Raw genomic sequence first — 25,379 nt, 5'->3', positions numbered from 1 at the left:
ATATTTGTACTAAACATCATCGGTTTCTCAAATTAGAAGGCCGAAAGGACCGTATGCTTATGACACAATGATGGTGTGTCGACCTATGCACAAGGCAAATCTATACTTTTAAGGAAGAGGCCAAGGATGCTTGTCAAAGGCGTTGGATACTTTCATCATCAACAATACGAGCACAAGAACCCTTTGGGGCACCCAACTTTTCAAGAGCATTGGAGAGAATCCCACGATATATTGCTTGCATGCAACACTATGGAGTTGGTTGGCTGGGGTTAAGGTTCTAGTTTCCTATTATCTGGTTGCCTTCTGATCAGTATGGGTCAGCTTATATTGTGGATGAATATTGGTGGAAGGACATCATTCACACAAATGGGTATCAACTACCTGGGACTGATATGGCAAAACAATATGACCTCACTCAACTCCATGTTAGTCACAACGGGTCTAACCCTGATCTATGTAGGAAGCAGTTTGCATGAGGACATGCAACCAAGCTAGTTGGGGGGAGATGTTGGCCGATGAAATTACCCATTTTTACCTACTTTCACCTATCCCTTTCCATCTATTTTATAGCTTTTATGAGGTCAATTTGTATCCCAACTAATGAAAAGGCATGTCTTCTTGAATTGTTAATTAATGAAGTTGTAGTCATAGGGGAACGATACTTAGACAATTTGCTGACGAGATTCCTTGCAGATTCATATCAGCATTGTTCGGCAAAACATAACCTAGCGTGATGCTGTTGACTGCATATTGGTGGCGCTATTCAAGGACTGAACCATCAACTGATCAACTGCCTAAATAGCAGGAAGAACCAACTATGTTGCTATCTTTTCATTCTGTTTTATATTTGAGGAATTATTGTATATTTTTGAACACACAGATCACCACGAATTTTGGGTTTGTTAAGTAATGATATTCATGTAATGACGATTGTGTATAAGTATGGCACAACTGAGAAGAATGATAGGTTTTTTCTTTGATGTGTAATAACATAACTTCAGTTTGTAATTCCTTTTTATGAATTAATGAGAATATCAACATATTGTAACTCCGTGTAATCTTTAATTCTCAGCCACAACCTTGATCGGAGAGTTGGGCCCACTCTTTCGATCATGTGTTGTTGGATACAGTCGTGTGGATATGTATGCTTTTTAGTTATATCGTTAGTGCTTTGTGATTGATCTTTTTTTCTTTACTGCTTTATTATCTTGCTGTTATTTCATATTGTTGTTACTTAGAGTTGGTGTTATTTAATTTATTGTTACTCAATTCGTAGAACTTGTTGGGCCTTGTATTTCGTAAATGCTCAATACTGGGTAGGGAACCTGTGGCCCGCATAGACCTTGCACGATAACATTGAAATAACCAGATGGACCTTGAATTGACAAATAAATGTAAAAGGGATTGAATTTATAAACCTATATTAATAACCCAACAATATCAACAATGACAGGTTGAAGGGAGAAGCTTATATGTAGATGTATTAAATAGTCAACATTGAGAACTTCAAACTTTATTAACCACCCATGATCATGGATCCAAAGGAGAGTGTTCAAGTTCCATAAGTGGATGATTTTTCTCTAGAATACTTGGAAAAGTTTCCAGAAGGCATTATCCTCAACAGAAGAACCAAGACTTCACGATGGGGGAATGTGAAGTACCTTTGAGTGAGTTTCAAAGGAATGCATCCCCAACAAGGCCTAGTGGATTGAAAAGGAGAAAGTGAGGGAGCAATTCCCTCACCTACCTGTTGATTGATAGGGATTTTGGAGGCCCAAAATCTCCTTAGTGGGGAGGAATGATCTAGGAGGATTCTAAAAGGCTAAAAAATTTGAAGTCCTCAAATCTCAACAAAACTAGCACCAAGTCATAAATCTCATTGAGACGATTCCAAAGACACAAAAAACACCTCTATTTGAGTTTGTATGGAAAAGTTATGCCCATCTAATGTTTGCCATTTTTTTTGTGTGGAAGTGGGACCCCAGGGTGCCACATGGCACTCCCACAAGCTGTCACATGGCAGCCCAATCAACAATCGCAGTCAATAGTGGTGGGATCCACAAGGGTTGATGTGGCAAGTTCGGATGACACGTGGCAAGTTGGTAGGACGGGTGATTGGGAACACATGTGGCCCAATGGGTAGGCACCACATGGCCCAATCAAATGGTGCCATGTGGAACCCAACTGAGATCCCACGAGGGCCTAGCTAACCCACAAACACATGGCAATATTTAACACATGGACAAGGTCGAAGGTTAGGAAGTTAACTTAAATCATACATATATTACAAAGCGCCAACATACATTACAACTAACCACCATATATATAATATGCCAAAAGCCAAGTGGGGATGCCCATGGGCTTGACCTTGGGATGCCCCCCAATCGTATGACTTAACATAAGCTACGTTGGTTTGTTCGCAAATGAAAGCTTATTTAAATGCTCATTCGTCCAACATGGAGGAAGGAGGTTGGGCTGTGGAGAGAAGGCCGAGCGAACTTTGTGTAGCAGAACCATGCCGGTCGAGTGCGCTTTTTGAGGAAGATTATGTGGTATATTCTAGGGAATATTCCTAGAATATTTTGACTATTGTGGCACCTTGAAGATTCTTTAAGGGGTCCAGAGATGAAAGTTACAAAACTTGGTCAAGTATATACTCATTTTTCACAAAAATTTGCAAGGAATCCACCGGTGTAGTCAGAATTGGGATCTCAAAAACAAAATTTCAGGTCACTCCTAGAAGTGAGATATTGCCATGCATTTTTCCATGTACTTACAATTATTTTGCTGAGATAATATAGAGGCCTCTCCACTTTGAAGCTAGGCTTGGAGACATAGCTCACACATTGTGAGGGGACTCTATTAACAAATCTTGATGTATTGCCTATGTTGTTTTCTTTTTGTGCTACTTCTTCATGGATGTTGCATTTATGGTATTTTCATGCTTGGTAAGCAATTTTGTTGAACATCACCGAAGGAAAGATCCCATATCAATGGGGTCATTTTAGATGTTGTACAAGGTAAAGGAAAATGACACAAAAGAATGCGTGTAGTGGGTATGGAGAGTAAAGGGAAGACAAAAGAGTGGTACATCAAAGGTGATACTAAAGAAGACAAAGAGGGCACATGGGAGGTCAAAAGTCATAAAGGGAATTGTAATGACCAATTATTCTAAAAGTTAATTGTATATTTGTTGTTGTGAAGATTATAAATAGGATGCCAAAGAAGGAGATCATGTGGGCAATTTAGAAGCACAAATTTGAAATTGAGATGGAAGGCGAGAGCAAATAAAGGAGAATAAATGAATGAAAAGGAAGAATGAGAAGGAATACGACCAATTTATATCAAATAGATGGTAGAGTGTCAAGAACATGAACTATGTGTGGAATGCTAAGGCTAAGAAATGCATTTATTGTAAATGCTTTTAAATAATGAGAATATACTTCTGTGGTTTATATCTTCTAACTTAGTAACCGAAGAACCCACAGTGAAAACCATTTTTTGTCAACGTTTCAAATCCCAACAAGGATCCATCATCAGGACTTCTTAAAGTCCCGATGATGGATCCTTGTTGGGATTTGAAACGTTGACGAAAAATGGTTTTCACTGTGGGTTCTCCGGTTACTAAGTAGAATGAGAATATAATAAACCAATTCATTCTTCTTGATTTCCTCAACTTCTAATGTTTCTTTTCCACATTTTGCATTCCATTTGAGAATTCTAATTGTTTCAATTGCATAATATAATTTGAGTTTATAAAGAGTTGTGGCTTGACTTTTGCTCACATAGGAGAAGGTGCCCATTGAAAATTCCCTTGCACTACGATTTTAATGGATTAAGGATTTCTAGGACTCCTTGACTAAGTAACACCCAAACTAGTGTGCAAAACCCACAAAGGATCTTAATCAGTAAGGGACCCAAATAGGTTACCCAAAGCACCTACCATAGCCAAACATGTGACTAAGAGAGACCACAAATGAATGGAGACCCTACCATAGTAATAAGCATAAAATTAGAAACCACAATAACACATCTAGACCAAGGTAAGGGCCTCAAAAGGAAGAACTTTAATAGATTATGATTATTGCTATGATGGATACAAAGACTCGGATGTCATTGTGAGACAAGTAGCATTTGGGTAACGCATTGTGAAATACCCCACAAATCAAATATCCAATGAGATAATTGTATAATTGATACAAAGTGCAACAACTGTACACACAAGTCGTAGTGACAATTAAATCCTCATCAATAACTTAATGCTTCATAACCTTTTTAGTGAACCCATAAAGTTATTAGGAAATACAATAATAAGGATTACTATGAGGCTTCCATTTCAATAAAAACAACTACAACTTTTTTCATAAATTTTAAATATGTATATTGCTCGACCCTCCCCACTCTTCCCATGCAAAAACAAATTAAAAATTTCTTTCACCAATACTGCTTTATTATACACTTACTGCTTTATTATACACCTTTCACATACCTTCTAAAAAACAATAACCATTACAAAAATCGCTTTAGAATTATTTTTATGACATGAATACCTCCACTCTTTCTTTAGAATTATTTTTATGACATGAATACCTCTCCTCTTTCTTTATATATGCTTTTTTGCTTAAAAAAAATTCATAAGAAAATTTAAGAAATGTTTTCCTCATTTATTTATAATAACCTCTATAACAAATTTGTTTGTTATATAAATTAACACTATTGATATAGATTAACACACCCAGAATATGATTATAATCGTTTAATTATGAAACTAGAACTAAATCAACAAAAACATTGATAACAGCCTATTAAACAAATTTCTCAAATTTGTTAATAGCCATTCTTGTATTTAAAGAAGCCAAAATACAGTCCACGGCCCCACACATGAATGAGAGAGGAAAAGATTGAAACCTCTTAACATAAATATTAAACTTCAACTTGTGACCCAGCAAAATCCCTGTGCGCTTAATAGATCAGGAGTTCAGATGACTCTATGCTGTTTGTTAACACAAGATATAACGAACTCATGCTCGAAAATGGACAAGCGAAATCCTTGCGCGCTTACTAGATGAGGAGTTCAGATAAACTCTATGCTGTTTGTTAACACGAGATTTCACGAACTCATGCTCGAAAATGGACAAGATATTTATTATGCTCGCTCTTAACGAAGTTGAAGACGCTTCTTTCACATCCAAATTATCACTCTCAGTGATTTGGGAGGCCACAAGATTGGATTTTGGAAATTTTGATCAAAATCACTGTGAGGTGTTATCATGGAACGATTCAAGAAAAGAAACTTTTTAAATCATGGGTTTTTTGGGTGAACGGGCAACAAATGATAGGTGCATTCCAATTTGATTTTATTGGAATTTAATCAAACAGATACAGAAACATTCAGAGCAATGAAGCGCTTCCAAATGTTGCAACTCTGCGGATTAGGCGTGGGGAATATAAATGGCATGGTTTTATTCCAAACACAACTCCGATCCCAACTATGTCAACTTACCAACAATGATTTGAATGCCAAGCAGAAGGACGGGGATGCCGTTGATGCCCAATCTAAGACGTCATCGAAGAGCGAAGGAGAAGAGGAAGAGGTAATGGTAATGAATATCGATACTTTGAATCAATTTATTTACGATTTATGTAATGGGAAAAAATTGCAGCAGGCAAAACTTCTTCTTCTTCAACTTCAAGGTCGTTGCATTCTTAATAATACAACCTACGATTATCTAATCCACTGTTACTGTATGGAGGGTAATATTCATGAGGCCTATGAATTATTGGATCAAATGATGGGCGCAGGCCTCAACCCTACTGTCTCCACTTACAATCATCTTATGCAAGCATTATGCAACATTGGCTTTGTCGATGAAGCCTTAGGTCTATTCAAAAAAATGGTGGAGTGGGGCTGCTCGCCCAATGCACAATCCTATGGCATTCTACTCAAGCATTTGTTTAAAACAGGGAGTGCTGTAGAGGCCTGTAATCTTGTTTCTGATATGGTGAAGAAGGAGCTTAAGCCCGATGTGTGTACAGCTGAGAGAGTCATTAGATGCCTCTGTGAAGCAGGTGAGAGGGAGAGGGCTAAAGACCTATGCAAGGAAATTGTGTGTATAGGTTGCATTCCAAGACCTTCAGTTATCAGAGAGGTCGTAGAGGCTTTTGTGAAAGTAAGTTGTGTTGATGAGGCTATTGGCTTCACAGAAGAAATGGTGGGTCATGGTTGTTTACCTGATGATCACACATACCGCCTGTTGCTTACTGGTGTTGGTGTTTTAGGGAGGGTTGATCAAGCCAAGGAAATCCTCCATAGGATGAGAGTTGTTTTAGGATACTATCCGAACATTCATATATATAATATATTGATTAACTCATTGTGTAAAGGTGGGTATGTTGATGATGCATGTGGGTTGATGGGTTTAATGAGCGAACAGGGCTGCCCCCCTGATGTTTTTACTTATGGTGCTCTCATTAATGGGTTTTCGGAGAAGGGTCTTATTGATTCAGCCAATTGCTTATTGAAGGAAATGGCGGAGAAAGGCTGCTACCCGAATATTGTTATATTTACATCTCTGTTGAAGGGTTTGTGTAAAGTAGGAATGTTGGAGGAGGCAAGGGCTCTGCTGAAGAAGATGGAAGAGCAGGGTTGCAATCCCACTCTCTATTCTTACAACACCTTACTTAGTGCCCTTTGTCGTGCTGGAAAGCTAGATGAAATCGATCACCTTCTGGATGAAGTTATCGAGAAAGGGTTTGTCCCTGACATTTTTACTTACAATACGCTGGTTGCTGGTTTGAGATCTAGTGGCAAAAAGCAGGAAATCAGACGTATTTTTGACAGAATATCAGAGAAATGCCCAAGTCCAGATCTCAAAGCTGACAGAGTGGTTCTCGAGGCTCTTGCACTGCGAGGGAAGTGATATTCTGTGATACATACGAGATGGTGGTGCTGCTGGTGCAACTCTTTTACTTTCACTCCAGGATGGGTGGCGTCCTTTCTTTAGGAAGACAACATGTTTCAACTCTATAAGATAAAGTGTTTACATGTACATGTTGAATGCAGTATAACAGTAGTGCTGTAAACATCAACTTTGGGAAATGGGAAATGGGTGCAGCTTCTACGATAACATGTAAGCTGCTTCTTCAATAACAAAGACCGTACTACGAAGATATGTTTATCTTCATGTGACCAGGGCTATGCAAGGTAAGCATCATCGTATCTTGCTATGTTGTTATAATTCTTTTCAATTCTTTTCATAAGCCTGTTTCTAGATTACAAAATGATTATGATTGTTGTCACAATTCACTATGACGTGAGTAGTTTGGTGGAGCTTTTGTTTTGTATATGTCTTTTTTATCTAATTATTTTATTGGAGAGTAATAAAAAATGTTTTCTAGCCTGTGTCTCAAATATAATTTGCTTTCTAGTCTGTGTATCAGATAAAACGTTTCTAGTCTTCTCCCATACAGATGAAATACATACTTCAATATTCTGGCCTCTTCTGACATATCCACAAGGCCATTTACAACCCATTGACATAACTGAACATTAAAATACAGAATGGAGATATACATATGCCCACTGCATCATAACAGTGGCTGTAACAGCTTTTAAAGTCTGCACATAAGGATCTATCATACAATCCAATGTTTTTCTAAAATAATGCTAGGTTCCAGCCTTGTGTCTTTTCCAAACAAGGCCATATTACTCATTTACAGCGAGTAACCAAAGGTATTAGTCATAGACATATAACAACATGGGGAAATAGCTCAAGGAGAGCATTTTTCCTTCTAACCATTGGCACCAGCTCATGCAGGTGCCACTTCCGTGCCAGGCTATGAAACAGCAAGGGCAAGTTTACTAGCTATAAGGCTCTGGTTTTCCTCACTCGACCCATTCCCACCTATCACAATTAAGGAATTAACATTCCAGGCCATCTTGATTCTTATGACAGTCATCCCACTTACCAGCTTCTCTTTCCCTTATAGCCCTTCACTACTAAACAGTCCCTCAGGCAACCCCACTTCTCTCTGGCACTCCATACAGGCTGGCCAGGAAATATCCACTATTGTGAATGAGGGAAAACTATGCTGTAAATTAATTCCTCTTAATCTCAGCAATTATCCATTGACACAGTGATGGCTTCCACATAGTTTCATGGCTGCAAACTCTGGCAGCACTACGGCAGCTTAATCACACTTAACGCAAACCCCCCATTTGCATACCCAACATACAACCATTGAGTGAATCCCTTGATTTCCCCCCAAAGGTGGAACGAATGCCTTTCCCAAGACTTGCATGAGCCACACATGCGCTCCCATAAACATGGGAAATAAGACACAAGGCACATAGGAAAAATGAATGTGATGGCTTAAGGAATAGTCGCTTGGCAGCAGCAAATTAAAAATTAAAATAATACATTATGACTCTCCCATTTCTCCACTTCTTGTTTATTGCCCCCATGGTGCTCCTAGGGAGATATTAACCAAATTGCACCTTATTAGTTTATTATTTATATTCTATTAATTCAAATATAATCAATTGGTACTTTACTTACCCACTTACCATATACTTAATGCAATATGCTCATATGCTTGTTATAGCAAAATCTAACACCTTAATGCAAAACCTCACAAAGTGACCTAGACAATGTGCAACAATGAAAGTGTCACCATTGTCACCTCAGCAATTATTCCCCTCGTTTTAGTCTTGGACACAATCCACGAGGGAAGCTTCCATAGTAGATTTTAGGGATCAAATAACCCAACCAAGTTAACCTAAGTGCCCCTTAAGTGTTCTACAATGGTTTACCACTAAGGAGTAAGGTTAGGCAATTAGGGTTTATGTTGGCTTTACGAGTAAATCCTAGATTTGAGTTCAAAAGGACCTATGGCTCTTCACAAGGCTTAGGTCAACCAACGGAGGCTCAGAATAGATCCCCAAAGACACACAATCAAGAAATTATACTTGGCTGTAATAAGCTAGCATGAAAAGTCAGAAATTGCAGCAATAGAATAGTTTATATCAGTAGCAAATTTAGCCCCGAAAACTATGATATTAGATGAAAAATAAAAATGAAGAGTAAAGAGTAAACAAGGGGATAAATGACAACAATTTTTTGTGTTTAAAAGGGCATATAAGAATATTTAAGCCCTAGACATCCACCTCAATTCAGGGTTGGAAAATGCACATAAAATCACACTTTTGCTTTTCCAATACATTCCAAACAAATCGTAACCCTAGGACACTAACATCAAAGACAATGCTAAAGATATATGATTGTGCTGTAATTAAACCCTAATTTATAGTAGGAGAAAAAGAAAAATGAGTTCTATAGAGAAATGATGGGGACGAGGGATATATTTGCCTTTCTCAATCTAGGGCAAATGGAGTCCAGTAGTAACAAATCATTGGAAGAAAAGAGATGGATGTGGGTTAAAAGAAACCAAGGAAGGCTAATTTGTGTCCCTTAATTCTCTAACCCTAGCATCCTTCTATTCCATTGGACAAATAAGGGAGGGAACTAAACCTAGGTCACCTTAAAAGAACTTGATGAAAACCTTGTTCAAGGAGATTTAAGAGATAAAAATAACAACATAACCATGGTGCATATTTAATAACCCTTATTGCTAAATTATGGTATCTTCTATGCTTAGAGCAGTTTACTTCTTTTCTTTTTATTAGCCACAGATTAGCAATCACATATACATTAAGTAAAGTGCAGATAGAACATTAAACGATCAACAGAAAATAAGCCAAGACAAGAGACACAAGATGTGGTGGCTAGCCAAGGACAAACCCCAATGCGGGGAAACCCTTTGATCAAATCTTCTTTTATTTTCAATAGTTCAACACAGAGAAATAGTACAAAATCAGAGTTCTGTAATTTTATATCAGCGACAACAAACCCTAGATCAACAAAGTCAAACTTAGTCAAACGAGTTGAAATTGACCTCGAATATGCTTGGTCAATTTCCGGTCAACTAGCTCTCGAACCGCCTGAAGAAACAACCCTTGAACAGCCCCAAAAACACAGTCAAACTGCTGTTGACTAAACTCAACTTGCTGCCCAAAACTAGGGCAGTCAACGTTGGTCAAACCTGTGGATGGATTGCCTCGATTTTTGTGCCAAAATCTGCGGCCTGCTTAGGAGAGGCAGCCTCACCAAAACTGCACCCTTGATGAGTCAATGCTTGGTCAACGCAGGTCAAAGAGACCTTCAACAGCTTCAACGTCCTCCTTTCAGCGTCCTCCTTGCCCTAATGCGTCCTCCTTCTTCCCACGTGTGAGCTGCTCCTTGTATAACCCAAAGCTAAGGGGAGAGAGAGAAGAATGAGTGAGATGAGATGATGAGAAAATAAATCAACCTCTCTTGTATTTATATGATTCACTAGGCATGTGTGCCACACATTTAACTATTGGCCGACCTTGACAATTTGTCAAGTAAATACAAATAAATTCATATCTCCATAAATACTTGTCGGAATCGGATGATCTTTAGATCAATCCTACACCTCTCGACAAGAGGAATCTAGGAAAAATATCAACTGCCATAAATGAGGTGACCCACATGGAGTTTGGCCCTAGTTGCCAATTTTAACACTCCCTCTCAACTAGGGAGAACTCCATCTGCAATCTGTTTGACCGTCGCTACTATCCCAACCATCAAATGCACTGCCCTGCACTGCTTGGCCCTGCTTTGCTCTGCTCTGCTCTGCTCGAACTATGAAGAAGAAGAAATGATTGAGGATGTATCATACCACTCTCACTGATCCTAGATCAGTATCATTGATCCCAGATCAATGGAGATCATCCTAACATAGGGAGTTCGGTAGTTACAACAATGTGTCCATTGATAGTACTACTAATGGTCCCTAACCCCATTTCCCTACTCATTGATCAGTTGAGAGGTACTTCCCATGAGTCCCAGACTACATGGGTAGGATGCCTCGACAGGAGAACTAATCATCCTGTCCACAGGAGAACGAATCATCCTCTCCAACAGTCGCCACAGGAGAACGAATCATCCTCTCCAACAGTCGCCACAGGAGAACTAATCATCTTGGTCCACAGGAGAACTAATCATCCTGTTCCACAATCGCCACGGAGAACTAATCATCCTGGCCCATAGGAGAACTAATCATCCTGTCCTATAGTTGCCACAGAGAACTAATCATCCTGGGTTATAGGAGAGCTAATCATCTTGTCCTACAGTCGCCAAGGGGTGTCACAGGGGAAGGTTGAACCTTTCACCCTGTACATAGTGCACCACCAGGGGATGGTGAGTCGCCCTGTGGTCGCATGTCACTCCAAGAAGTACCCGCGCCCCCTTGGAGCTCTTAGAGCTTAATACATCATACTCAACCCTCATAAGAGGGTCTCTGAACGACACCAAGTTCTTCTTAGAAAGTTAAGAATTTGACCTTTCCTAGGGGCTTCGTCAAAATGTCGGCGACCTGTACATCCGTACCGATATGTTGGAGCCTTATTGCTCCCCGCTGCACCATATCCCAAATATAGTGGTACCTGATATCGATATGCTTGGAGCAATCATGAAATACGGGATTCTCTGATAAACGAATCCCGCTCTGGTTGTCACATAAGATCACGGTGGTATCCAATGTAAATCCAAACAACTCACTGAAGAGCTCTCGCAACCAGACTGCCTCACAGGAGGCCATACTAGCAGCAATGTACTCTGCCTCGGTGGTGCTCAAAGCCATCGACTTCTGCTTCTTGCTCATCCAGGATATCGAGGCAGATCCCAAAGAGAAACAACATCCGGAAGTGCTCTTTCGGTCCACCACACTTCCTGCCCAATCACCATCGGTATATCCAAGTAGTCTCACATCTCCGACAGTGTATCTCAACCCATGAATGATTGTGTCATGAAGATATCTCAACAGATTCTTGGCACCAATCCAATGTGTGTGGTGAGGCTCAACCATATGTTGACTCAACGTGTTGACTGCAAGGCATATATTCGTCGGGAGTTCATCAAGAACATAAATGCTCCAACGAGTTGACGATACTCAGTAGCATTTTGTAAAACAGGTCCGGCAACACTACCGCTTAACTTCTTGAAGTCAAGCTCCATCGGGGTAGTCACGAGCTTGTAGTCCACCATACCGAATCTCTCCAATATTTTCACTACGTATTTTCCTTGAGATAGGAAAATCTCCCCTGGCTTCTGCCAGACTTCCAATCCTAGGAAATAGTGCATCACTCCTAGGTCTTTCATCTTGAACTTGGAAGCCAACTCCCTCTTACATTTGAGAATGAGAGGGTCTGCACTTGTTAGAAAGAGGTTGTCAATGTACAACACCAGTATGAGAGGTTAGGGTCGGCTTCACTCCTAGTGAATCCTAGCATATCAGGTAGCTATCGATCCTCTCATACCACGCTCGGGGTGCTTGCTTTAGCCCATAGAGGGCCTTCTTCAACTTGCACACATGAGATTCTCGATCTCAAATCCTTCGGGTTGCTCCACATAGACCTCCTCTTTGATCAAACCATGCAAGAACGCGGTCTTGACATCCATCTGATGTAGGTTTCATCCTTGCGAAGCAACAAGGGCTATGATTGAGCGGATGGTGGTATATCGGGCAAAAGGTGCAAATATCTCGTCATAGTCTATACCTTCCTTATGAGAGAAGCCATGAGCGACAAAACGAGTCGTATACTTTTCCGCACTTCCATCAACTGCATGCTTTATCTTGTAAAGCCATTCCGGAGTGACAACTACTTTGTCCTGGGGTCTGGGGACCACATCCCAGACATCGCTTTTCATGATGGACTCATATTTCTCAGTCATAACATCCTTCCATACTTGATGCTTGATAGCTTCTGCGAATGACGAAGGCTCATTTTGGATGATCGTGCTCATGATGGTCAAGTATCCCTGATACCTGGTCGGCTTCTTACTTTCCCGGAAGGTTCCCCTGGGTGCAATGTGCCCTTCAGCATCATCAAGTGTCCCCCTAAGCCATGAAGGCCTCTTCCTAGAAGAGGAAGGCTCTTGCGGAGGGGGATCAATAGGATCCATAGGTTCTTCCACATCAGGCATTGTCTCATCTTCCTTTTCCTTTGGTTCCTTGGTGTCAGCTTCTTTAGATCCCCTTTGAGTAGGAAGATTGTCAACTTTGCTAAGAGCCATATCTTCGTCAAAGGTGACATCATGGCTAATCTCAATTTCCCTTTGACCAACCACATAGATTCTATAGCCCTTAGTGTTTTCGCTATAGCCCACGAAGATTCCTTTCTTTCCAGATGCACCCAATTTATTCCTCTTCTCCTTCGGCACATGAAAATATACCGGACTTCCAAAAATTCTAAAATGAGATACGTCAGGTTTCTTACCAGTGAACATCTCTTCGGGAGTCTTGGAATCCCATGCTTGATGAAGGCATCAGTTTTGCACATATACTTCGGTATTTGCAGCTTCGGCTCATAGAAACTTCGAAAGTCTTTGATCATGAAGCATAGCACGGATCGCTTCCACAATCGTACGATTCTTCTTTTCCGCCACACCATTCTGCTCAGGAGTATATGGTGTTGTAGTCTCCCTCTTAATGCCAAATTCTTTGCAAAAGTCATGGAACTCATTGGATTCATACTCAGTCCCATTATCAGTCCTTAAGATCTTGATTTTCTTTTTCGGTTTGATTCTCGATCAAGGCTTTGAAGTGACGAAACCAAGTGAACACTTCATCCTTCTTTTTCAAGAAGTATATCCAAGTCTTGCAAGAATAGTCATCTATAAAAGTGAGGTAATATAAATATCCTCCCAAGGAGTTCACAGGCATCATACCAGATATGTCTGAGAGAACCAACTGCATTATATCGGAGGCCTTGCTTAGGCTTGAGGGGAATGGTCCCCTTTTGAGCTTCTTTTCGGCACATCCCAGACATACACCTTCTTGCTCTACTCAGAACTCGGGCATCCCTGTCACCATTTGTCTTGCATTGGGTAGAGCTTTATAATGAAGGTGAGCAAACCTCCGATGCCATAGTTCGGACTGAAGTGATGTGTCACAACACATGACACCTAGCGGACTTCCTCCGAATTGATATAATGAATCGATTCGAAACCCAAGAGTGAAAGCTTCTTTAAAATTCTTTTTCCATGCACGTACCTTGCCAACGATGAAGGTTACCTTGTAGCCTTTGTCTTCCATTGCTGAAATGGACACCAAGTTCTTTTTGAGATCAGGTACATATAGGACTTCTTGCAAATGGATTGTATTACCCTGATTCAATTGAAGAGTGACATTCCCTAAGCCTTTCACGGGATATTTTGCGTTGTCCCCAAGAACAATTTCTAGGTTGGTCTCCTTCTTTATCAGATTGGAGAGAGCTTCTTTGAAACCAGTGAAGTGCCTTGAGGCATCACTATCAATAAGCCAATTTCCCAGCGTGTCTGGGGGAGTAGTAGTAGAGAGGGCCGCTGGTAGACAATATTCATCTTGCTTATTGTTAACAACGTTAGATTCATACCTGGAGTTTCTTGCCTTCTTGAAGGGTTGTCCTCTTCCTTGATTTCCGACATTTCTTTTACCTCTGCCATTGGACCTGCCATTCCTTTGATTGCCTTGAGAGTGATTTTGGTCATCGTCATGGTGTGAGTCCCTTTTATCAGGGCACTCCCTCGCATAGTGGCCCATTTTATTGCAATTGTAACATTGTCCTTTTCTTCCACCCTTCAGTCTAGCCTTTCCTTTGGATTTAGCCCCAGAATTGTTTCTTCTTTTAGCATGAGAAGAAAAGGCAGAGGGATGGCCTTTAAGTGCGGGCATTTCTTGCTCTTCCATCCTTGTCTCTTCTTGAATACATCTAGCCATCAATTCCTCAAATCCTGCGATGACATTATTGTTGAGAAGAGTAGTCTTGAATATATACCATTCAGGTGGCAGTCCTCTAAGAGTTGTGATAGTCATTTCCTTGTCAGGAACTACTTCCCCAATAGATAGGAGATCATTCTTGATCTCGGTGATCCTTAAGAAATATGCTTGCATACTCTCATCTTTGCCCTTCTTAATTTCCTTTAGCTTATTTCTAAGGAACATAACTTGATTTGCATCATTAACTTTAAATAAACTCACCAGTCTATCGTAGATTTCCTTGGAGGTTGTTAGCTCGGAAACATAGGCCACCAGATGCTTGTAGATAGAGTCCCGGATGATCTTCCTTGCTTTGACATCTCCCTTGGACCACTTGCTTTTGGCAGCAGTGGATGCATTTGATGGAGGCGCACCAACATTGCCTCTCACATGGTCCAACATTTCCTGATCTTCTAAAGTCAGATTGAGGGACATCTTCCATCCGTGATAGTCAGACTTCTCACGGAGCTTGTCTTCGACGGGGAAGAGTGTTGAGGACCCCATGAAGTTTTTAGGATAGCCTTGCTAACCTTCTCTTCGGTGATTGCTCTTGCTTGGGCTTTGTCTTCACCTCAACTCTGATACCATGTTAAATTATGGTATGCTTTGTGCTTAGAGCAGTTTACTTCTTTTCTTCTTATTAGCCACATATTAGCAATCACATATACATTGAGTAAAGTGCAGATAGAACATTAAACGATCAACAGAAAACAAGCCAAGACAAGAGACACAAGATGTGGCGGCTAGCTAGGGACAAACCCCAATGCGGGGAAACCCTTTGATCAAATCTTCTTTTATCTTCAATAGTTTAGCAGAGAGAAATAGTACAAAATCAGAATTCTGTAATTTTATATCAGCAACAACAAACCCTAGATTAGCAAAGTCAAACTTAGTCAAATGAGTTGAAATTGACCTCCAATATGCTTGGTCAATTTCCGGTCAACTAGCCCTTGAACAGCCCCAAAAACACAGTCAAACTATTGTTGACTGAAGTCAACCTGTTGCCCAAAACTAGGGCAGTCAACTTTGGTCAAACCTGTGGATGGATTGCCTCGATTTTTGTGCCAAAATCTGCGGCCTGCCTAGGAGAGACAGCCTCACCAAAACCACACCCTTGATGAGTCAACGCTTGGTCAATGCAGGTCAAAGAGACCTTTAGCAGCTTCTGCGTCCTCCTTTTAGTGTCCCTCTTGCCCTAATGTGTCCTCCTTCTCCCCTCGTGTGAAATGCTCCTTGTATAACCAAAAGTTAAAGAGAGAGAGAAGAATGAGTGAGATGAGATGACGAGAAAATGAATCAACCTTTCTTGTGTTTATATGATTCACTGGGCATGTGTGCCACACATTTAATGTTGGCATTATGTTCTCTGGTATGGCTATATGTTACAGATGTTGTACTTGATGGCAACTCCCATGACAAGGCTCTCATTTTATTGAAAAATAAGAAGGACGCAGGATATCAGTTCAGAAGGTGCGTACCCGCAGGTACACCTTGCAGGGACCGCGTCCAGAGACGCAGGCCAGCCATTCAGGAGGTGCGTCCACCCAGTGCACACATTTCAAGGCAGAGAAAAGCTCACGTGGGGGTTTCTTGTGTTTTACTCTTGGTATCTAGCCGACGGTATTGTGTTATTATGGTGTCGGCTCGTGGTATTGTTCCATGATTTGAGGAGGAGCTTGCCTATATAAAGCAAAGGAGATCATTTGGTTTAAGCATGGTTTTGGTTGAATATCTTATGAGGGCTAGATCTGGTCTAGATCTAAACAAGGTGAATCTACTGATGGACCGAGATCTCTTCGGCGCATGTTCAGATCTATAGATCTGACTGTCTGGGTTACTTCTGAAGTCTTGAAATCATCTATGCCCGGAGGGACGCAGGCGCAGAAGGGTTTAGGTGTGCCGGGACGCAGGCGCAGAAGGGTTCAGGTGCGTCGGGACGCAGGCGCAGAAGGGTTCAGGTGCGTCGGGACGCAGGCGCAGAAGGGTTCAGGTGTGTCGGGACGCAGGCGCAGAAGGGTTCAGGTGCGTCGGGACGCAGGCAGTTCAATAGACTCAGAGCGAGGGACGCAGGCTATCAGTTGAGCAAGGTGCGTCCGGGACGCAGGCTAGCAGTTGAGCAGGGTGAGTCCGGGAAGCAGGCTAGCAGTTGAGCAGGGTGAGTCCGAGAAGCAGGCTAGCAATTGAGCAGGGTGAGTCCGGAAGCAGGCTAGTAGTGGAGCAGGGTGCTTCCTTCTCTTAAAATCTTTGTTTATCATTGTTGTGTTCTGGGTTTGGTCCTATTACTGTTGATCTAGTTACTACAGTTGATTGGGTGATTCTCTCATACTTGATGATCAATTGATGCTTATGGATCCAGTTTGAAAATTTATGAAAAGTGGTCCTTGTAAGAAAAGAAGTAGGGGGTTGTAGCTCCTTTCCAGGAGAGACTGGAAAACGAGAGAGAGTTGTAGCTTTCTGCAGGTTGCAGCCTGCGTACTGGTAAAGGACTGCACCAGTACAAAACCATTGTAAAAGAATTTTCTAATTTGAAAGAAGATAGAGACATATTGCAGCAGGTGGTTTTCACCCACTTTGGGTTTCCACCTTACATCTTGTGTTCTTTGGTGTGACTATCTGTTTTCTTTGTTCATGCACATTATTTTATGGTACTGACATGCAAATATAATTCAAAGATCAAATAAGGAAGGTTCATTAAAAGAATTAGATAATACTGATTCACCCCCCCCTCTCAGTATTATTTCCAACAATTGGTATCAGAGGAGGTCCTTCTGAGGAAGCTTGATCGCTTGAAGGAAAAGATCCATCAGAATGGCTAATCCAGAAAGAGAGGCACACATCAGGCCACCAGTCTTTGACGGGAACAATTTTACTCACTGGAAGATAAGAACCACTGCATATCTACAATCACTTGGAGCAGAAGTTTGGGGAATCGTAGAAGGAGGATACAAATTCCCATCAGCAACTCCTACAGATCCAGCAGAGAAAAAGCAATATGAGCTCAATGCCAAAGCTGTTACTGTCCTATTGAGTAGTTTGACTCAATCAGAATTTATGAAGATCATGCATTTCAAATCAGCTAAGGAAATATGGGACAAAATCGTCACAAGCTACGAAGGAGATGATCAGGTAAAAAGAACAAAGCTTCAAACTCTCAGAATCCGGTATGAAACTCTTAAGATGCGTAATAATGAAAGCATAGCTAATTATTTCCTGCGTATGGATGAGATTGTGAATTGTATGAGGGATCTGGGTGAAGAATTTGAGGAAGTTGTCTTAGTTGAAAAAGTTTTGAGATCTCTGTCTGCTAAATTTGACTCTAAAGTATCTACCATAGAAGAAAAGGAGAATGTGTAGAAAATCACCATGTCACAACTTCATGGGATCTTAACTGCTTTTGAAATGCGACAAGAGGTACCACCAGAGGCCGCATTCGAAGTATCAGAGGAAGAAGATGAGGTAAATTTTGTCAAGAATCTTGAACGGGGAACTGGACGGTTCAAAGGTAAGCTACCTTTCAAATGTTTTCTATGTGGTAGAGTTGGTCACTATGCTGCTAGATGTCCTCATAACAAAGGAAAGATATCTGAAGAAGATGGTAGAAGCTATTATACCCATATTAAAAGTTCATTCAATGATAGTGAAGATATTAGAAGTCTCATGGCACATAAGAAGAAGAATGCTTCATCCAATAATAGCGAAGATATTAAAAGTCTCATGGCACATGAAGAGAAGAATGCAGAAACTGAAGAAGTTGTCAAATTAAAAGAACAATTGGAGACAGAAATCAGGGTAAGGGAGCAATTGCAGGATATAGTAAAGGATCAGAGTACAACTATTCAGAAACTTGAATCAAGGATCCTCTCTCTAAAAGAAGATCTTAAAAAATCAAGAGAACAGAACAGAGAAGATCTTGAAGATCAAGAACATGAAGTGATCAAACTAAAGCGACAAGTGGAAGAAGGAAGAAAAGCTGAAGAAGACCTAAGGAATCAATATCTGAAAAAGGAAGAACAACATCAAGTTGAGGTAAATATCTTGAAAGGTAAAATAGAAGAAAAGGATAAGCTTTTACGATTTCAAGATAGTACTAAAGTCTTGGATGATATTCTTAATAGTCAAAGGTCTCCTGCTATCAAGACTGGTCTTGGTTTTCATGAATATGTTGAAGGTGAATCTAGTTCACAAGGTGAGGCAAGAAACTCTAATGCGAAATCTGAAATGCTCAACGAGGAACAACCAAGGAAAGAAATTCCTCAAGGAAGATCCTTTACTCCTAACTATGATAGACGATTATTTCCTCCACTAAAAAATGTTGAATGTTATGTATGTCATAATCTTGGACATGTTGCAGCCAGATGTAGAAGTAGAATGGTTCAAGACAGATCATCGCATCCCAGGTATTTCAGAGGATATTGTTTTGCCTGCAATGCATATGGACACAAAGCAATTGATTGTGATAGAAGGAACATGAAAAATGTAAGATGTTATACATGCAACAACTATGGGTATAAAGCAAGGAAATGCAGGAGCAGATTTCAAAATTCAAAACAAAAGGACCATACATCATCACAGTTGCAGGAATTGAAGAAGACAGAGACAGAAAGGTGTGGCATAATTCAGACAGCGGACATAACAGACACAGGGGAATCTGAAAGTGATGAAATTCAGTATTCCATCTTGCATACGCTGATATAATGAAGACAAGTCGCGTATATACGCGAGTTACAGGCTGCAAAGTCGCGTATATGAAGAAAGGGCAGCAGAACAGACTCAGGTTCAGTCATGGTTGGCTCAGGCTCAGGGGGAGCAGAACAGACTCAGGAAATGGTTCAGTCATGGTTAGCTCACAGGTTCAGGGGGAGCATATAATGCATTGTTGGCATTATGGAGGATGGTCAGAAGGAGATCTTGCTGCAATATGTCTCTATCTCTTTCATGGTGGATTATGGTTCTTTGTTGCAGATCTGGTTCATTTTCAGGAGGAGCATGATCTTAGGGGGAGCATACCCCTTTGCCCTTGATGTCAAAGGGGGAGAATGAAGCTGAAGATTGTAAGGTTGCCATCAAGTCCAAAGGGGGAGATTGTTGGCATTATGTTCTCTGGTATGGATATATGTTACAGATGTTGTACTTGATGGCAACTCCCATGACAAGGCTCTCATTTTATTGAAAAATAAGAAGGACGCAGGATATCAGTTCAGAAGGTGCGTACCCGCAGGTACACCTTGCAGGGACCGCGTCCAGAGACGCAGGCCAGCCATTCAGGAGGTGCGTCCACCCAGTGCACACATTTCAAGGCAGAGAAAAGCTCACGTGGGGGTTTCTTGTGTTTTACTCTTGGTATCTAGCCGACGGTATTGTGTTATTATGGTGTCGGCTCGTGGTATTGTTCCATGATTTGAGGAGGAGCTTGCCTATATAAAGCAAAGGAGATCATTTGGTTTAAGCATGGTTTTGGTTGAATATCTTATGAGGGCTAGATCTGGTCTAGATCTAAATAAGGTAAATCTACTGATGGACCGAGATCTCTTCGACGCATGTTCAGATCTATAGATCTGACTGTCTGGGTTACTTCTGAAGTCTTGAAATCATCTATGCCCGGAGGGACGCAGGTGCAGTAAGGGTTCAGGTGCGCCGGGACGCAGGCGCAGAAGGGTTCAGGTGCGTCGGGACGCAGGCGCAGAAGGGTTCAGGTGCGTTGGGACGCAGGCGCAGAAGGGTTCAGGTGCGTCGGGACGCAGGCAGTTCAATAGACTCAGAGCGAGGGACGCAGGCTATCAGTTGAGCAAGGTGCGTCCGGGACGCAGGCTAGCAGTTGAGCAGGGTGAGTCCGGGAAGCAGGCTAGCAGTTGAGCAGGGTGAGTCCGGGAAGCAGGCTAGCAGTTGAGCAGGGTGAGTCCGGAAGCAGGCTAGTAGTGGAGCAGGGTGCTTCCTTCTCTTAAAATCTTTGTTTATCATTGTTGTGTTCTGGGTTTGGTCCTATTACTGTTGATCTAATTACTACAGTTGATTGGGTGATTCTCTCATACTTGATGATCAATTGATGCTTATGGATCCAGTTTGAAAATTTATGAAAAGTGGTCCTTGTAAGAAAAGAAGTAGGGGGTTGTAGCTCCCTTCCAGGAGAGACTGGAAAACGAGAGAGAGTTGTAGCTCTCTGCAGGTTGCAGCCTGCGTACTGGTAAAGGACTGCACCAGTACAAAACCATTGTAAAAGAAGTTTCTAATTTGAAAGAAGATAGAGACATATTGCAGCAGGTGGTTTTCACCCACATTGGGTTTCCACCTTACATCTTGTGTTCTTTGGTGTGACTATCTGTTTTCTTTGTTCATGCACATTATTTTATGGTACTGACATGCAAATATAATTCAAAGATCAAATAAGGAAGGTTCATTAAAAGAATTAGATAATACTGATTCACCCCCCCCCTCTCAGTATTATTTCCAACATTTAACTGCTGGTCGACCTTGACAATTTGTCAAGTAAGTACAAATAAATTCAAATCTCCATAAATACTTGTCGGAATTGGATGATCTTTAGATCAATCCTACACCTCTCGACAAGAGGAATCTAGGAAAAATATCAGCTGCCATAAATGAGGTGACCCACATGGAGTTTGGCCCTAGTTGCCAATTTTAACACATCCATCAATAATAAACAAGATCCAACAAAGAAAACTCACATGTGTTGATGATTGTAGCTCAAATAGGAATTGCTACACAGGTTTTGTGTCAAATGTGCATGAAGTCATTCAAAGTCCTTTCTATTTTGTAATTCACTTTATTAAAGTAAAATATTAAAGTGAAGAGCGTTTTAATTTTAAGTTATGAAAAGTTTAATAACATCTAGTTTTATTACACTAGTGATTAGATGAATGTCAACCATTGATCTCTAGTGAGATTGGGATTTAATCTCAATGATTGATCTCAATGAGATTAGGGATTTGGAGATTTAGTCATCAACTCAAAATTTATAACGGAAGGGAAAAGTGAAAGGAAAAGACATAGTGACAGGCACAGTGACATTGTTGCATAGAATAACAGAGGATTTTGCTTAGTGTGCAAGCCGGGAGGGAAGGGAAACATGATTGCAGCAAGGAAATCAATCTCAACCAATTTGTGAAGGTCATACGATCCAACAAAGAGAGAGGCTGTACGATTTGGGTGCAAGAGGGCATAGGAGAAGAGGGGCCATATGATTCAGCCAAGGAACTCTACCGTTCGATTACCATTAGGGTTTTACTCAACTATAAGGAGGCCATATGCTGTACGAACAATAGGGCGCAGGACAACTTTAGCTCAGTTATACAGTGCTGCATGGCTGCATCATACAACCAATAGTTTTGCTGTGGGTTTATCTTTCTTAGTAAGCGAGTTTTCCCAGCCTGGGAAGCCCTTGTATGTTTGGAATAATTTTTAATGAAAAATTGATTTGAAGGGAAGAAAAAATTTATTTGTGTACTTCGAATTTACTTTGCTTTTGTTGATTAATTTTACAACAGTTGTGTGGTAATTCTATGGTTTGAATTTACTGTTTTTTAATATGAAAATTCAGCAAGTAATTTTTTCTTGAGATCATAAGGAGGTTATTCACTTAGAGTTTGGAGAAAACTTTTAACATGGTATGGGAGCTGGCTCTCTTATTGAAGTTTCCAAGTATTTATAGCAGTAGATCTATTAGCTCTGAAAACCAACAATTAGTTTTTTATTAGGTGCTTGAAGGACTAAGCACATTTGTAGGGTAGTTTGTTTAGATTTGGAAAGATGGCAGTAGCAAGTCTTAGATTTGAGGACATGTTGGATGGAGCCTCAAATTTATTGTCATGGAAAGCTAGGGTTACATTGTTGTTGGAGGAAAAATTTATTTGGGATATTATTGAGCATACAATTCCATTATTGACAGATTTGTAGCAGTTGGCAGCTAGAAAAAAGGAGGTTAAAGCCAAGCGGGTAATCTTGGATGCAATGAAGGATCACTTGATTCCTCATATTTCTGAGAAGAGTACCACCAAGGAGATGTTCAATACCTTGGTGAGCCTCTACTGGAGCAAGAACATTTCAGAAAGATGATCCTAAGAAACAAGCTCAGATCCATTGAGTTGTCCATATTTGACATAGTGACTGTTACCTCATGAAGATCACTCAGATCTGTGATTAGCTTGAAATAGTTGCGGAGAAGGTGGAGGACGCCGATCTAGTGAACACAACATTCAATGGTTTTCCAAGTTTTTGGGAACCATTCATTTAGGGAATTTGTGCTCGCAAGAAGCTTCCAAACTTCGAAAGATTGTGGGATGACTGTATCTAGGAGGACATTAATTTAGGGAATTTGTGCTCGCAAGAAGCTTCCAAACTTTGAAAGATTGTGGGATGACTGTATCCAGGAGGAGACTTGGTTGGAGTCTAAACTCAACAAAAAGGGAGATGATGAGAACGTGGCTCTAATCGATAAAACGAGGGAGGGAAAAGGAAAGGGTTCTAGTAAAGGTTAGGGGAAAGAGTGAGGAGTCAACCTCACAATCAGAGAAGAAGGAATTGAGTAAAATTAAGTGCTTCACATGCCATAAGCAAGGACATTATGCATAACAATGTCCATAGAAGACTAAGGGAAAAGAGAAGCAGTAGTAGACATAGGTGGTAGTTTCAGCAGAAACTCAGATGAGTGAGTTTGCTACAAAGTTTGAGAAGGATTTCTCGTTGGTTTCTTGCATTTCTACGAGCATAGTTCCAAGGAATGTGTGGTATGTGGACAATGGGGCATTTCATCATGTGACATCAACCCGATACTTGTTTATGAGTCTAATAGAGCAGGACTCAATAGTATAGGTGGAGCTTGGTGATGATGTCAAGTATTCAATAGGTGAAGTTGGTACGATTTTTTTCCAACTCAAGTCAGGCAACTCTTTGGACTTGAAGGACATATTAAATGTTCCAAGGCTCAAGAAAAATCTACTTTCATTTTGATCATGGAGGATAAGGGTCTTGCTGCGGAATTCAAGAAAGGACAAGCATCTGTTAGGCTGGAAGGATCTAGCCTAGACACAACTCAGGTGATTGGGGTTAGAGAAGGTAATTTGTATAGGTTACAAGATGAGCTTGTTCGAGCTTTTGGTTCATAGGAGTGACAAATTGTGCGAGTTGTGGCACAAGAGGATGGGGCACCTACATTACAAAGCATTGTCAATTAGGAGGGATATGGTCACAACTCTTCTAGATTTCAACATTGAGCAACAAGGCATATGCAAAGGGTGCACATTTGGCAAATATGTTAAGGTTGCTTTCCCAAGTTGGAAGCTTAGGTCTAAGGAGATTTTGGAATTTATTCATTTGGATGTGTGTGGACCGATGTCAGTATCAACAATGTAGGGAGCATGTTTTATGTCTCATTTATTGATGATTACTCTCATAAGACATGGATATATTTCTTGATGACAAAGGATGAAGTCTTCATTAGGTTTGAAGAGTTTAAGGCTCTTGTGGAGAACACCAAAAAGAAGATCAAGGTGTTGAGGTCAGACAATGGGGGTGAGTATACCTCTAACAACTTCAAGGATTTCTACAAGAAGACAAGAATTAAGAGAGAGCCGACAATATTATCTTTGGGTAGAAATGTGCAACACAATAGTCTACATCTAGAACAAGATTCCTCATAGGATCTTGGGGGACAAGACACCAAAGGAGTCAATTACTGGTGTGAAGCCAAGGGTGAGCTATTTTCACATCTTTGATTGTCTAGTATACATATGTGTATCTATAGAGAAGAGGACCAAATTGGAGCCCTCCAGTATGAAGGGTTTGTTTGTGGGATATAATGAGACCTCCAAGGCCTATAGGATTTATATTCTAGCACAGAGGAAAACAATGGTGAGTAGGGATGTGAAGTTTTAGGAGGAATTTGCGTCTAGAAGTCATATGAGCTCATTCTAGTGACAAAGGACGAGGAGCAAGAGGCTTTAAACTTTAAAGGTTGGGACTAGTTCATCCATGACACTAGCAACTTCCAGTTTGGAAAGTGAAACTTTAGGTGAGGAGGAGTTAACAACTCCTAATTATGTTAGAAGAGCTCGATGGTTTACAAAAACATTGAGGGATACTTAGGAGCTTGTTGAGGCTCCTAGGAGCACATTCAGGGAGAGCAAGCCTTCGAAGAAGTTTCCAATCTATATGGCACTAATGAGTAGCATCATTGATTCCGAGCCGTCCAGTTTTTAGGAGGGTGCAGACCAAGAAGTATGGTAGGATGCCATGTTGGAGGAATATAACTCCATGAAGAATGATATGTGGGTCATAGTGTTGAGACTAGAGGGGAAATCAGTTGTAAGTTCCACGTGGTTCTTTAAGATTACACATGTTGTAGATGGTAGCATTGAGAAATTCAAGGCAAGGTTTGTGGCAAGAGAGTTCTCCCAAAAGGAGGGAGTGGACCATTAGGAGACTTTTGCTCCAGTCACTAGGTACACTTCTATTAGAGTTGTGATCAGTGTTGTAGGAACCATCCC

At 40.8% G+C, this 25,379-nt stretch overlaps 1 protein-coding gene across 1 annotated transcript in view; it reads left to right on the top strand.

The window, feature by feature from the left end:
* The first annotated feature begins 4,934 nt into the window (after positions 1–4,934).
* The window catches only part of LOC149204475 (uncharacterized), a 110,915-nt gene continuing 90,470 nt past the window's right edge, over positions 4,935–25,379 (top strand). Inside the window, exon 1 of the mRNA XM_089394722.1 lies at positions 4,935–7,204. Within this exon, the coding sequence (XP_089250848.1) occupies positions 5,400–6,920 (1,521 nt within the window). The 5' untranslated portion in view covers positions 4,935–5,399 and the 3' untranslated portion in view covers positions 6,921–7,204. The remainder of the gene's footprint in view (positions 7,205–25,379) is intronic.

Source organism: Pinus tabuliformis, chromosome 1_2, assembly GCF_031772625.1.
Source record: "Pinus tabuliformis cultivar Carrire ecotype Pingquan chromosome 1_2, CPIR1, whole genome shotgun sequence".
Taxonomy (NCBI): Eukaryota; Viridiplantae; Streptophyta; class Pinopsida; order Pinales; family Pinaceae; genus Pinus; species Pinus tabuliformis.
The sequence above is the reverse complement of the archived record's forward strand: the minus strand, read 5'-3'. Positions and strand labels throughout refer to the sequence as shown.